The 15,484-nt window shown below is 42.5% G+C and overlaps 1 protein-coding gene across 1 annotated transcript in view; it reads right to left on the bottom strand.

Annotated features, from left to right (window-relative positions):
* LOC126456593 (segmentation protein Runt-like) overlaps window positions 1-15,484 on the bottom strand; it is a 127,923-nt gene that overhangs the window by 24,313 nt on the left and 88,126 nt on the right. The window contains exon 3 of the mRNA XM_050092337.1: window positions 1,737-1,904. Coding sequence (XP_049948294.1) covers window positions 1,737-1,904 — 168 coding nt within the window. The remainder of the gene's footprint in view (window positions 1-1,736; window positions 1,905-15,484) is intronic.

Below are 15,484 nucleotides of genomic sequence, written 5' to 3'. Positions count from 1 at the left end.
GGAAGATCTATTTCACTTTATTTCCCAAATTTCGGAGAAAGGACGTGGATTCTATTGTTTTCTCCTCTTCCTCTTCCTTCGATTACTGTGGCGTTTTGGCTCACAACGTTAATTATGCGTCGTCCACCACAGCCGTTCAGCATTCTCCACTCCTCCATTTTTCCGGTCATCCTTTTCGTAGCTGCCCAAGATATATTTATCTTGATGTTTGTCAAATAATTGTTATCTTCTTCTACCTCTGGTCCTCTTTTCAGTCACCGTTCCTCCCAGTGCATCCATTACTGTGGAGTCTCTTCTCATCCAGTGTCCTACGAAACTGCCAATATCTTTCCGTTATCTTAACAGTTTCCAGTACTTTTCTTTACTCTTTCGACCATAGTAACACGATTTCATCTTATTTTATGTCTCTGTTTCACGCCTTCTGTTATTGTCACATCTCCAAAGCCTCTAATCGTTTCTCATCTCTCTGCCGCAGTGTCCATACTTCGACCCAATACATGGCAACATATTATACAAAACACTTGCCTTAATTATTTTTTTGCACCACAGAGAATGCAATAACTATCCTTGTATTTATTTCTTGAGTAAGTATTATATTATTGATAATTTTGCGTATCAGCTGAAGCTGTCGACATGTTCTACTAAGTAAAACCAAATACTCAGTTTTATCTTCCTTGATTGACTTGTAAGTATCATTGACTTATTCTTCAAATTTATCTTCATTCCATATTCGTAATAGCCGTTGTTCAGTTTTTTAAACATATTGTTAAGTTTCTTTCCATTTTGACTCAGTTTCTCCGGTGTTTTGACTTATATAGCTTTCTTAATCTGATGTTATGCGTTTCCATTTCTCCTGAGTTCTTCCCTTAGGTCTACCAGTTGTCTGCAGACACAACATTTACTGACGCTCGAGCACTTACTTCACATTATTGTGTCAAGTGGTTTAACTTATAAAAATGGTTCAAATGGCTCTAGGCACTATAGGACTTATCATCTGAGGTCATCAGTCCCCTACTTAAACCTAACTAACCTAAGGACATCACACACATCCATGACCGAGGCAGGATTCGAACCTGCGACCGTAGCAGCAGCGCGGTTCCGGAGTGAAGCGCCTAGAACCGATCGGCCACAGCGGCCGGCATTTAACTTGCACCAGAGACCCACATAGACCGTGGGGCTATAAGGTTCTTCATCATCATCGCTGGTTTTCCACTCCAGGTGCCCGGATGTGGTTAAGGTTCTTCATCGTCATCGCTGGTTTTCCATTCCAGGTGCCCGAATGTGGTTCTCTCAGAACTGTGTCCCTATATCCTCCTTCACTTGGTCCAGTCATCTCTTACTTCCGGTTTTGCTATCCTTCCCTCGCTCATTAGTTTGACATGGCTAAACCGTCTCAGAGGGTCCTTGTCAGGTTTTCTTTCAGGGATGTGCACGCTCCAGGGTCTGCGTTTATCATCTCATTTGCCCCAACCTATATATTTTTCTTCGTTCGTAAGAACGTCATTCCGTGATTTGTAGTTTACTGTCGACCTGTTTGGTTACTGTGCAGGTTTCTAGGCCATATGTTATTACGGGGATAATTTATGACTGAAGGAGAATCTCTCTGATCTCAAGGGACTTGTTCGTTCCAGAGAATGTTCCGAACTCGATGTTACAGTTCAGTATGTATACAGTTGGAAAGATGGCGAAATGCCTGCAGGAGAGTGGCAAGGGCAGCTGGATTCAGTGGTACTCACCTTTGAGCATGGAGCAGGCGGCGGCGGCCGCAGGCAGCTTACACAGTTCTGGCCGGCGGAAGTACTCTTGCCAGGGGTACCCGAGGTAGGCCGCCGAGTCCAGCCACTGCGCGCCCGGGAACATGCCGAAGGGCCCGAAAGCGTGCTGGCCCGGTAGGTAGTGGAAATCTGCAAGCAAACGCCACACACTTGTCAGATCAGCTGGTAAATCCTGCCACCGTCACTAATTTGCGGTGACGTCGTCTACATGTGCTGGGTAGTGCGGACGCCGCAGAGACACAAGGCGGTTAAAATAAAATCGATGTCAAAAGAGTTTCTGAATACGTAATCAGAAAAGCTGCAGTGATAATTAAGTTGCACATTATTACGGAGAACTTAGGCGCTACACGATGTATGGTATTGTATGTCGTTAATCTAGTGCAATTACTATCATAGTTTCGTTTAATATAAACTAAAAAGTGTTCCTAGTTTCTCTACTTGTTACAGATACGCCGAAGAAATCTCGTGGTTCGACTTTAACACCTCGGCAAGTACAATACCGAAGTCGTAGACGGCCGTCCGCTGCGTGAAGAAACCTGAAGCTACAGGGTGTCCGAAAAGACTTTCCCTGATCACATAAATTGATAACTCAGGCTAGAGGTAAGATACAAATATGAAACTTGTGTAGAATTGCTTACAACTATCAAAGTTTTTTCTGTTTTAGGTTCGCAGTACGTAAGTAGTGGATGAGGTGCAGTGCCCAAGAAGCCATGTTAACCGATCAGGAGAAGGCACAGTGTGTCCTGTGGTACCACGACACACGATCACCAACCACAGTGCAGACACACTTCCAGGCTACATTTGGAAGGAATCCACCTGATGTCATGAGCGTTAAAGCCTGCTATGAGAGGTTCAAGAACACAGGATCGGTTGCTGACCTTCCGAGGTCTGATCGACCAAGAACCTCAATAGACAGAGTGGAAGCTGTAAGGCAGTCTTTTCTGCGAAGTCCGGAGAAATTGGTGCACAGGACCTCACGTGAATTACAGATGCCAAAAAGCTCTCTCCATGACCTTTTACACAAACGTTTATTGGTTCGTGCACACAAAGTGCAAATCGTTCAGGCCTTGTTGCCCAATGACAGTACACGTCGATATGACTTTGCGGTCGAAATGCTATCACGTATTGAGGAGGATTATGGTTATCTCAGACGAATTGCCTCTTCCGACGAAGCGACCTTTTTTGTTGTGGAGTAGTGAATCACCATAATGTGCGCATTTCGGGTTCACAACCCCCTGGCGAGGTCATGGAGTGCACCAGAGGCAATCCAAAGGTGCGCGCTATTGCACGATCGAATTATCGGGCCATTCTTCTTCGCTGAGGCTACCATCACACCTGCAGTGTATCTGGACATGTTGCAACTGTACGCTGTTCCTTAGCTGCTTCAGTATCACCCCGATGTCTTGTTTCAGCAAGACGGTGCACCGCCTCATTGGGGTTTGGACGTCCGTACCTATCTCGATATGACCTTTCCTGGGCAATGGTTTGGTCGTGATGGGCCAACGGTTTGGCCTCCACGCTCTCCTGACATAACCCTATTACACTTCTTTTTATGGGGTTATGTCAAGGACGAGGTCTACCAAACACGTGTACCTGATCTTGAAACCCTGCGGCAACGGATAACCACAGTCGTTGAATCGATCCCTCCAGTGATGTTGGCTAATGTGTGGACGGAAATTGAACATCGCCTAGATGTGCTAAATGCTACCAAGTAAGCTCGTGTGTAAGTTTACTGATGTGTGAAAAAAAAACTTTGATAGTTTGTAAACAATTAGACACCAGTTTCATATTTGTATCTCACTTCTAGCCTGAGTTATCAATTTATGTAATCACGGAAAGACTTTTCGGACACCCTGTATAACGTATCTCTCGCGGCGATTATAATATTACAATGAAATAACTGAATGACTAAGGTACGTCTCGTAAATCTGTAAAAAAATAATTAGTCTCCACTTGGCCACTACCAAATGATGTTCATTTCTATGGAATGAGCTACAACATTTTACTACGTCGCCAACCTTTGTATACTATTACTGAGGATAGACCATATGAAAGTGGTTAATGGAAAATAACGAATATTAATCGAATGACTCTCACAAGTAGGAAGATAAAGTTCGGTGCATTTACAGTGGTATTTTCACTACCTGGTCAAATGCACATGATGCACTTATTTAATTTTAAAAAGTACTAAAAGTACGGCCCCTGTAAGTTACAGATGTCGTCACACGCTGAGACCTTTGCGCGATAAGACTGAGGCATTGGATTCCTTTGCAGACAAACGTATGCTGCGTTGCGATTATCGTGTATATCATAGCGTGCCAATAAAACGGTGCGGAAACTGGAAACGACTCCAAAGTATGGTTCTCGTGGGCAAAAGGTCTAAACTGTAAGCAGATTCACAGTGGAATTCTGGCGGTATACGGACCAAATGCAATGTCGCACCCAGCCGTAGTGAAGTGGTGCGAGCAGTTTGACTGAATCCGCATAGGCATGGGTGTTGGTGATCGGTAACGACGGCTATCAACATCGAGCACAGACAGTGTGCATGCCATGGAGGAAATGATTCGCAGCTTTTGCAGATTTTCCAGCGTTGAGAACGTTCACACAGCGTTTCTCGAATGGCTCCGCTACCAAGGAACGGGTTTCTGTCGTCGAGGAATTGAAATAGTGGTAGAACGTTCAGATCGTCGTTTACAGAGACTTGGTGACAAAGCTGAATAATATTGTCATGTGTCTTTGTCACTTTGAAATGGAGAACAGCATTCAATGAAATTTACTTTGAATGTGTAACTTACTTCTTCCCTCGTATGGTAGGACTATTTCGACGACGTGAATTTACAAACCCGTTTGCGGCCATACTGACTACACTTATATAATAGGGTGTCTTTGCAAGGTTCTTAGAACCTGTTATGCCATGTAACTGGTAGCAAAAGCTATGTTTTAGTATATTAACAGAATCTTCCGTCGGTTCTTGGCAGAACAACATTATAATAATTGAAAAGCACCAGTTTGCTTTTGTTCTACAGTAACAAAAGCCAACTAGTGCTTTTCATTTACTATGTTTTAGTGTTGGGCTGTTATTATTATTATAAACAATAGTCAAATAATGATTGAATACTCATGCTACAATACTGCATTTTAGAAATTATACCAACTAAAAGAAATATTTTACATGTATTAGCTAAAACATGAAAAAACTATCATTTCAAAACAGTAAATACTAAACAGATAAAATTAGGGGTCATTAATAAACTAACCGACATGAGGCCGAACACCAGAACGTATTGGTCAACTGCAGATAAGTTCGAGAAATCAGCAACGCCGTGTAGCTGTGCAAGTGGAAATCAAAAAACTTCTTTTGAGACAATTATGAAAAATGATATGCTTTTTCTTTTACGTGCGCAACTTGCTGTACATGAGATAAAGTACCTGTGCCATTTACATTCTCCGGGTGGTAAGTTTATGGTTACTAGAGGAAGTGTTCAACAGCGTACCGCCATGTTAAGTACAAGTCTAAAATCATAAACCTTAGGCTGAGCAATCACAAAAGAACGGACACACGTATTATAGTTCCGGGCCTAAAACAATAACGTAGCAAATCAATCACGCCGGTAAACTACATATCATGAACTGAAGTGAGACTTACAGATGACGGCACACAGCTGCCGATAAATGTCTTGGAAACAAAAAATGAGTAACGTTATTTGGTATTTTGTGGAAGACAGGGCTGTTAAATCTACTTTTATTGCGTACTGCGTGTAAAAAATGGTAACGAGGCTCAAAATTCATCAACAAATTAAGTTCTGCTTTCGGCTTTAACTGTGGGTTTATGTTCTAGAATAACGAAAGTTATTACAGAATTTAATTATGTAAACACGAGTTGTAAGAATGTTGCTTATAGCACACAACAAGATATGTTACAGAAACCATTTCCAATACAGGTTATTGCTTGTTCGTACTTTCCAGTAAATCTGCTGCTTGACGTCGTCTTTACGAATTAAAACCTGCGATATTGTCACTTTTGTCATATGTTTTGAAGAATCTTTTGAAGAACGGAGTAGATACACTTGTGAATTTTCATTTAGTAGTTCCCGGTCCGTTCTCTGTGTTTATAGATGAACACATTGTTAATCATTCACACAAATCCATCATTCGTTCTTTTTTGCGTTTGTGCAATACCTGGAGTTCTCTTTTCTACGCCAGAAAATATGTGTCCGCTTTTCCGTGGATGGTTTGCGACAACTGAATTAATTGCTTTTAACGCGTTCATCGTGAAATAGAGCGTGTTTTATCTACCCAGAGGTTTACAAACCTGCAGTCTTGCAGTTTCGTGGCAACGATTGGATGAGATTCAATTCCTCGATATTCCGGTGATGTCATTTAGCTGAAAGCTAATTACAGTGAAATTTATTGAAACACGACGCTCGTTCATCCACTGATTCCCTCACAAGGAGCACGGTAACTTATTTACAGTTAGTTACAATTTATTTCATAAAAAAATTCTCAACATTTTTTGTAGTTTTTACTTAAATTTATTGTCATAACAAATTAACTCAAAATACGTGTTTCATATAATCGCATGGTACTGGCGGCTAAAAGGAAGATTTTTTGCTTACTCTTACGATTTTCTCAGACAACAGTAGATTTTTATACATACTTGTACTGTGGCGCAGATGTTTGGTGCTTGATTCCAATCCATAACTCAAGCTACCGGGACGCAACCATCACGGCTGTTCAAATGCATGAACTATTTTAACAGAGGTACTGGATTCGCACTGAGCAATGCTGGTAGTTTACCAAGAGACTGTAATGGTTCATTATTTTACTATTTTTCATATTCTGCCTGGGAGGTGGGGGGGGGGGCTGTTTTAGTAATGCCACGTCTTAAAGCTATGTGCCAGGTACAGAGGGAGTCATAATTGGGTATGTTTGGGAGGGGATTTCCAGTTCTAGTATTTGCCATACAGCCTAGAGAAACCTCCAGAAAAAAACGAGAATTATTTTAAGTAAGTTCTGGAACGTCATTTCCCGAGCAATAAATTTCAAAACCTAGTATCTGTAAAAGTATATATGTTAACGCATATACAGCGTAGAAGTCAGTGACTTGTTCGATATATTTTTGCATATCATTCATTCCTTCCAGAGTTGGCGGGTCGTTGTAGAGTATTGTTATTTTCAGAACGATATCCCAGGTGGCTAGTGGTAGGTCAGAGGGAGATTCAACTGAGAATATAGGGTGATTCAGCATGATCTTTACAATTTTGATCATGTATATTTCGCAAACGGGAACTGGTCGAATGAGGCACATTGCACTATAATATTCACACACATCTGAAATTTTACTAGCCGTTTAACAGATTTCAATGTGTTCTCCAACTGCAGCAAGCAGGCTATGTAAGCGATATCCCAGTTCCTCCAATTTCCGACCTAACACATCCGTATTAACGTGTGCAACTACTTGTCTTTGCAAGATTGCAGTTCCTGCAGGTCCCTCACAGCGGTCTGGTAGACAGCATTCTTCGCTAAGCCCCAAAGAAAATAATCTAATGGGGCTATGTATGGAGACTTTGGGGATCGGAACATGGGTCCCACTCTGCTAATTCGGGAAATATGCCGTCCAAAACTCTCCTAACGATCGAGACTAAGTGATGAGGGGCTTCGTCCTGCTGTAGCATGATGTAAGGCTGCAGCTGTTCCACGTATGGAAATGCTGGCTGTTCCAAAACGTCCAGATAAACAGTCGAGATTACTGAAGCCTCTACAAGGAGAAACGGTCTCACCACACGAACATGAAGCAAACTACACCACACGTTTACGTTTGGACTCTCTCGCGCAACTTCTCACTGCAGAGGGCTATTCTCAGAGCCCCAGGTCATCACACTGTGTCGGTTCAGCTTCCCGGACACGTGAAAGCACACTTCGTGGTAAGAATCATCTTTTTCAAATTATGTGTCACAGTCGACGCTAGTCAGGATCTCAGTTGCAAATACTTTGTACTTAAGCCTGTCATCAGATTGAAGCGTATGTAGCAGCTGCACCTTGTATGCACGAAGCTTCAGTCTCTTGTGTAGCACCCCTTGTACAGAGGTTTGGAGTAGCTGCAACTGTCGACACGCGTCACGGATTGATTTGGTTGCGCTCTGGATAATTATTATCTCTCTCACTCGTTATTCATAGACATCACTCTTATTCGGACGCCCAGAACTCGTCTTCTTCATGACACTTACGGATTCGTTGGAACTCGTGTATCCCTGTCTGACGGTCGGACGTGATTGTGGTGTGATTCTGTAACATGTGAGGACATTCTACTGGACCTGTGCGTCACATCTCAATCCAACATTTCACATGCATTACCATCCCCTGAGGATGACCATATCTTTCAGATCTAAACTGACAAAAGAAGATTATGTCGCAAATAGCGTTTCTACTTATCCCCATTTCTGAAATATACGTGATCAAAACTGTAAAGATCACTTTGGAAGAATCTTTATTTGGGAGGAGATGTCCAGGTCCAGCGTTCGTCTGATGACTAAGGGAAACCTCCGGAAAATCGTGATCGGAAACGGGGGACTGGCCGTAGATTTAACCCATTTCTGCCTGAATTAATTTTCACTTCTGAGTTTAACAAATCAGATATTTATTTGTTTAATGTCATCAAAGGAACGTGCTACAACAAGCTAAACATAAAAGTGATAGATGATTTAAGGGAAATGGGTGTAACATATATGTCACGCTAGGCATAACATACATTTTAAGTTAAATTCATGACAGTAAACAAAATAATGCAGTGTATGTCACTGACAGTGTACTGTGTTTAGGCAACAGCACTTATCTTTTGTGATATGGTACAAAACACTCTATGCACAAACCAACATCACATTTGCAGCACATTGTTCTTGTAGACACTTTGCAGTTTCTGCGGCGGGTCGTCTTTCTTTTTTCTGTGGCACCATATCTACCACACGATTCTTCTTGTCATATCTCATGTCATGCAGCACTCTACTTTGATATGAATTGCCGAGTGGGGTAGCCGCGCGGTCTTAGGCGCCTTGCCACGGTTCGCGCGGCTCACTCCGTCGGAAGTTCGAGTCCTCACTCGGGCATGGGAGTGTGTGTTGTCCTTAGCGTAAGTTAGTTTAAGTTAGATTAAGTAGTGTCTAAGCCTAAGGACTGATGATCCCAGCAGTTTGGTCCCACAAATTCTCAAAAATCAATATGAATTACCTGCAGGATGACCAGGGCCTAGAGGGATTTTTGCATTGGAACTCGGGTAATATTTAACAGTGTCGCAACGAAACTGCTGTTGTGGCACATTCATATTTATCTTTCTGTAGAGAAGCCACGCATTTTGTACAAATACATCCAGTATGCACGTAAAAATCGGCCACCCCTGTTTCTTCCCTCTTATACTCAGCCTACATAAATTTTCGTCAATTTGGTCAGTTTCCCACACGTTTTCTTATGCTCATGGTTGGGGCAAAGAGAGTTTTTTCTACTCTTGTTTGGTATTACGGCTCACAGAAAAATGGTCCAAATGGCTCTGAGCACTATGGGACTTAACATCTGTGGTCATCAGTCCCCTAGAACTTAGAACTACTTAAACCTAACTAACCTAAGGACATCACACACATCCATGCCCGAGGCAGGATTCGAACCTGCGACCGTAGAAGTCGCGCGATTCCTGACTGAGCGCCTAGAACCGCTTGACCACCGCGGCCGGCCGGCTCACAGATCTCACTAGACAGATGTCATGGTTGGTTTACCATAATGAGAACAATTGGTCTCAGGTTGACCAGATAACCTGTTTTTGTAGGTCAGCACGGCTTCTGAACCAGCATGAAGTTGCCTAGGTTCAAAATTATCTTTCTGCCCCACCTCCCTCTTTTTCACAAGAATTTTCATCCGTCTCCATATTAGCTTCAGGAGGTTCAATAAATATAATTGTAGCATCTTCTTCTTTCTACTCATCAAGAATAGCAAGGGTGTCATTAAGATATAGGCCTCTGACATACAAGGAACTTATGATACTGACTGTTCTGCCTTGTGTAGCATATGTGCAACACGCAATTAAAAATTCGATTAGGAACCATAACAATGAATTTCACTTTCTGGCTAACGTGTATTATAAATTTCAGGAACTTTTGACACCATAATCAAGCAAGGATTTTAAAATTTGTGTTATATATTGCGAGAGATAATAACACCTAGTTATTATTCCAAAACATAATCTTATTCAAAAAAGTCTTCAAGAATTAAAGCATTGGACACTGTAGTTTTCCTGCTTTCTGCTGACAGAAAGCCACCTAAATATCAACGCCAAAACTTTCTTATCTGAGAGATGTACAACAATAGGTACACCAAACATTAATTGTTGCCAACAAGAGATAACAATGGCAGAATGTTATGTGACATAGATGTTACGCTAGGCAGAAATGGGTTACTTTGCAATTGGCACCTCGTCCATGTCGTTCCATACGTCAACACCACAGTTATTTGAAGCCTTTGTAGGAATTAGGGATTAGAACTATTTTAATTGACTTTTTGGAACATATCCTTATTGTCAGGGACAAAATTTAGTATTTTCTGTACATGTATTGTGTATTGTGTGTTACTGTACGAAACAGTGGAGAAGAATGCCCCGCGTAGGGACTGGGCAAACCATACTCGCTTTCGAACGGCTCTAGATTTGATGATACTCTGCAGGTTTCGATACATTATCGAACTTGTTCGAACAACCACGTGACATTTAACTCAAGAGGCGCGAATGCAAGGGATACGCAAGCCACGAACTAGCCGCAACAAACTATGACTCTGATCTGAGAATTTCGTAAAACACTAGAGGAAATGGTAATTAAATCCCGCCACCGCACGAACTGCTATTGTGTTTGAACAAATTTACAACACTAGTTCTCAAACAGTACCGATATTGAGGGATATATAGACATTATTTGTGCTGATTTTAAGTAAAGGTAACAAAGATGAGAATGCCGCACCCCCCCCTCCCCCCCCAAAAAAAATATTTCTTGACTGAACCCAATACAACATTTTATTTGACAAAAAAAATACCTTGTTCACAGTACGAGCAGCCCTTAGCGGCTCGCCATCTCACAACTATTCATGACGTCGCCTTTCCGCCTTAGATCTTTTTTAATATGTGACTTGTAAGTACTGCATCTTTTCCAGTCAGTACAAACTTTAATTATATTAATGTATTATATACCTAATATGTTTTAGAACAGTTAGTCTAGTTCTGAAGACGACGCTCATAGTAGCGTCGAAACCTGGTCAATTTTGACTTAATATTTGTGACCGAGGGCTTATTTGTTCTAATACATTTTATTTGTTTACGAGAGGCGGTAGAGATTGGGAAATGTAAACCCAATCCCTGTTCACATATTAAAATAATAGATAAAAAAACATTATCAGATTTTAATCACTCCGAAAACAAGACAGCAACATTAATATGAAACGATCAAGACATTTAATCAAGAATTAAAAGCCAAACAAACTAAATATATCGTAATAAAGTGACTGTAATTGCTTTCGAGAGAATGAATTACAGCGGTAAGAGCCCTATTGGTAAGAGTACCATCGCACCTCCCTTGATCGCGGAACAAGCGAAAGCTCGAGAATTGGACAGAATCATGATTGCAATCTTTTGTTTATTTATTAGTTGCCGTTGTACGCACGACCTAAGAATGTTTCAGTACGTGTTTCTTAAGCTCCATAACGCACTAACAACCAAAAAGTCAGATCTTAGTGAAGGGTGCCATAATCAATCACTTCATCATAGGTTGATCGAAGGATCAAACAGAACTCGAAATTTTGCGAACTATGACGCCACGTGTTCCGACACTTTGAGTAGCGATAGAATTCCTCCCGTGTTTTGTGTTGTGATGGAAACAAAGACGCTGCGACTGACGTTTCATCGTTGGTATCAACGTAATCTCTGGTCGCACTTTGCACTAGTATCTCAGTTAAATCTGCGTTATTCTGTTACTTCTTTGAAGCCATTTAATTCCTAATGAAGACAACGATAGTTACTATCACAAACTGATTTTCATGGTGAGTGAACTGTTCGTACAACAAATCCGTCAGTATAGACGCCGTAGTTTTATCAATGTTTTGCCGTTTATCGTTAAATTTGGTATCATGTCAGAAAATTAACTCAGAATGCGGGCTCGGTGTCATCGCTTGGTTCCGCGCTCACAGCTCTTAACAGTGACACGTATTTCTTGCCCTGCAAACCGTTGCCAAGTAGATCGCGGCCCGATTGCAAATTTATTCGCGCGGCAGAGCCGAGGCGCGGTGTGGTCCCTGTAGCGAGCGGCCGTGCTGCGGGAAACGTACACTCGTAATTAATTACGCGCAGGCCGACGGAACGCTTTACAAACTGTAGCGCCCTCACTCCGATTGAATTTAAACACAGTGTTACGTTGCAGCTGTGAACGATTCGGCCGCTAAGATACGCGCCGTCATCAATATAAACAACGACCAAACAAATTGTTCCGCCGCCTATAAAACAGCTGCGCTGCGCATTACGGGCAGCCATCTGGTGGCCATCCGCACAAACAAAACGGTCGCTTCCGCTGCGATTGACTACAAATGCCCGCCGCGCTGGTCCGCCGCGGTATAATATTCCGCCCTCCGGCACGGCGCCAGTTTCCGTGTCTGACTCCCATATCCGCGCACACAACTCTTTCGATTTCCGCGAGCGGACGAGCCCGCAGTGGCGCTCTCTATGGTGCTACGTTTTTGTTGTAGTGGCTACGCCCTCTGTACCTGTAGTGGACTGACAAAATAATGGAAACTGCGTGGTACAGGAAGCGGCCAGTTTCCCGAGCAGATAGTGCTCAACGACCATTCATTGCCACCCTCTTTTGTAACCGCGATAGTTTTTGTAAAACGGGTAGTGTGCTAAGCAGCGGGTATCTAATTCCGGTGCAATAAACGGCGTTTGCAGTGTGCACGAAATCGGAGAAGAATGTCAAAGCGTCTCTTTTGAACTTTTCTTAGAACTGATCATTGGACACTACCCATTAATATGTTTTGTTCGGATGGTGCCCATAGCTCGTAAATAACTGAAAACTTTACATTCCAGAACCACCAAGAGCTGGAAGTAAATAAATCTTTAACCATCGGTTTCTGTCATCAGCACACATTCATGAATTGTAAAAAAACATTTAGACCAGGCTGTAGATTAACGTTTTTTTGCTCTGGCATCAGTTAACGACATTGATGCAAGATACGTTTCATTTTATTTGACGCCACAGTAAATATTTTTCCATTCAGGCTGTTGTAAATAACTGTATGATAACTGAAGATGATCAGATAATCGAAACCGACAGCTAATACACTTTTACTTAAGAGTAGGTGAGCAGGTCTTGCCGGTTAGGAAAAGTTTCATATTTCAATACATCATTCATCTACATAGACTCGAAGATAAACTGTTCAGATACAACATATTTTACGACCTAAATTCTAATTTACTAAGAAGGGATCTGTTGGTCACAAATAATAGAAAATCATAGAGCTGCTTGAGGATAGGTCCTTGTACGTACCTATAGATTTTCCAGTGAGCGAAACCTACATGTAATAACGGCCATAGTAGCTTCACTTATAGAAATGAGTTTTCTCGTGCTTCTTGTGCAAATGTGGGTTTATTGGGGTTAAAAATACGTATTAGTGATCACGAATGCTACACACAGTTAAAGTGTGTAATATGCGGTAGCGGAGCAGCAGAACTGCGTCCTAGATATATGTTTGAACAACGTACGAATGCGAGCTTAGGAATCCTACATTTAGGGAATTGAAGTCCGAGAAATGATAGAGATTTCTAAGAACGTGTGTAATTTGAATAGAGATGACGGCTATTCGCTTCCGGCTTCGAGGCTTACCGCCATCAAGGGTGCGCGAGGAAGAGAAACAACTATCAGACAGTCACCTTAGTGGTACGACAATCGTAGTTTAGAGAGCGAGGCGACTCAATCGTTAACACAATGGACTCGCATTCGGGAGGACGACGGTTCAAACCCACGTCCGGCCATTCCGATTTAGGTTTTTCGTGATATTCCTAATCACTTCAGGCAAACGCCGAGATGGTTCATTCGAAATGGCAAGGCCGACTTCCTCCCCCATCCTTCCCTAATCCGGTGGGACCGATGACCTGGCTGTTTGGGCCTATCCCCCAAATCAATCAACCAACCATCCAATCATACTTTGATCAATATTCCATCTCTCCTACTCTGCTTCTTTCGCTACCTATCCAATGACGATGGCTCATCAGATAGCCGGAAAATTTTCACCCATTAACCGCACTGGTAGGGCATATTCTGAAGCATCAAGGGATCACCAATTTAGTATTGGAGGGCAGCGTGGAGGGTAAAAATCGTAGAGGCAGACCAAGATATGAATACACTAGACAGATTCAGAAGAATTTAGGTTGCGGTAGGTACTGGGAAATGAAGAAGCTTGCACAGGATAGAGTAGCATGGAGAGGTACGTCAAACCAGTCTCTGGACTGAAGACCACATCAACAACAACCGCACTTCTTCAGAACAAGAGCGGGAAAACTCCATTCAATAAGCGAACGCGACATTGGTCTTCAATGGAAGCGGCGTCCCAGAATATAGGAGACACCACTTTCCTAGATATACCCATACCATGGACACGACAGAAAATATCTAGGAGTCACACCTCATCCCTAGTTCATATGGACGATACCTGGAAGAAAACTCCTTCCACCCTGGGAGCCCTTTACCCACCAACATCGACAGATCAGCTGTCTCTGAAGACAGCGGACTAAAGAGAGCAGTCAAAACCTACACGTGTCCTATATGGGGAACTATCTGGAGCTGAAACTCTCATTGATAGAGTCAAACGCATCCAGAATAATGCTCTCAGGCGCTTATGCTACGTCCACAGTAATTTCCTCGTTTCCTGTCTTCGCAAAGTTGCGGGGGAGAAATAAGTGAAACAGAGATTCAAAGAACACGCAGAACATTTGTATAGTACATCGCGACATTCACCGAAAACAGCGCTTAGGTCACTGCAGTGAAGACTTATTGCTTTTAGATGCCAGTGGTCCTAGTGGACAGGCAGTAAGCCCAAATCATTTCAAATTTTAAAAATTAAAATATGTCCCAAAAGAAGACACATTCAAAATGGTTCAAATGGCTCTGAGGACTATGGGACTTAACTTCTGAGGTCACCAGTCCTCTAGAACTTAGAACTACTTAAACCTAACTAACCTAAGGACATCACACACATCCATGTCCGAGGCAGGATTGGAACCTGCGACCGTAGCGGTCGCGCGGTTCCAGACTGTAGCGCCTATAACCGCTCAGCCACTCCGGCTGGCAAGACACATTCAACACCAAAAGTTTAAGTACAGCACCCACCACCAGACCTGACATACAATACATTCGGGTAGCACATAGTACCGAACAGCTTGGTAAGTGGTACGTATTCTGAAGAAACGAAGCAAGAAAATCTTTGTCAGTGGTCTGCTAACTGGAAACACCAGAAGATCCTGAAAAAGATCCTAGAAGAGGGGTCGAAACGTCTATTGTGTGAGACGGAATTCAAGAGGCCTAACAACCTGGAAGATTTTACCTGTATGACAACGGCCCCAAAAGTCTAGAGAGTTACAGAGTGCGATTCAGCTGCCCCCATCTACGGGTTTTACGCAATCTGCAGTGCATTGAAAA

This window comes from Schistocerca serialis, chromosome 2 (assembly GCF_023864345.2).
Source record: "Schistocerca serialis cubense isolate TAMUIC-IGC-003099 chromosome 2, iqSchSeri2.2, whole genome shotgun sequence".
NCBI classification, from domain to species: domain Eukaryota; kingdom Metazoa; phylum Arthropoda; class Insecta; order Orthoptera; family Acrididae; genus Schistocerca; species Schistocerca serialis.
The sequence above is the reverse complement of the archived record's forward strand: the minus strand, read 5'-3'. Positions and strand labels throughout refer to the sequence as shown.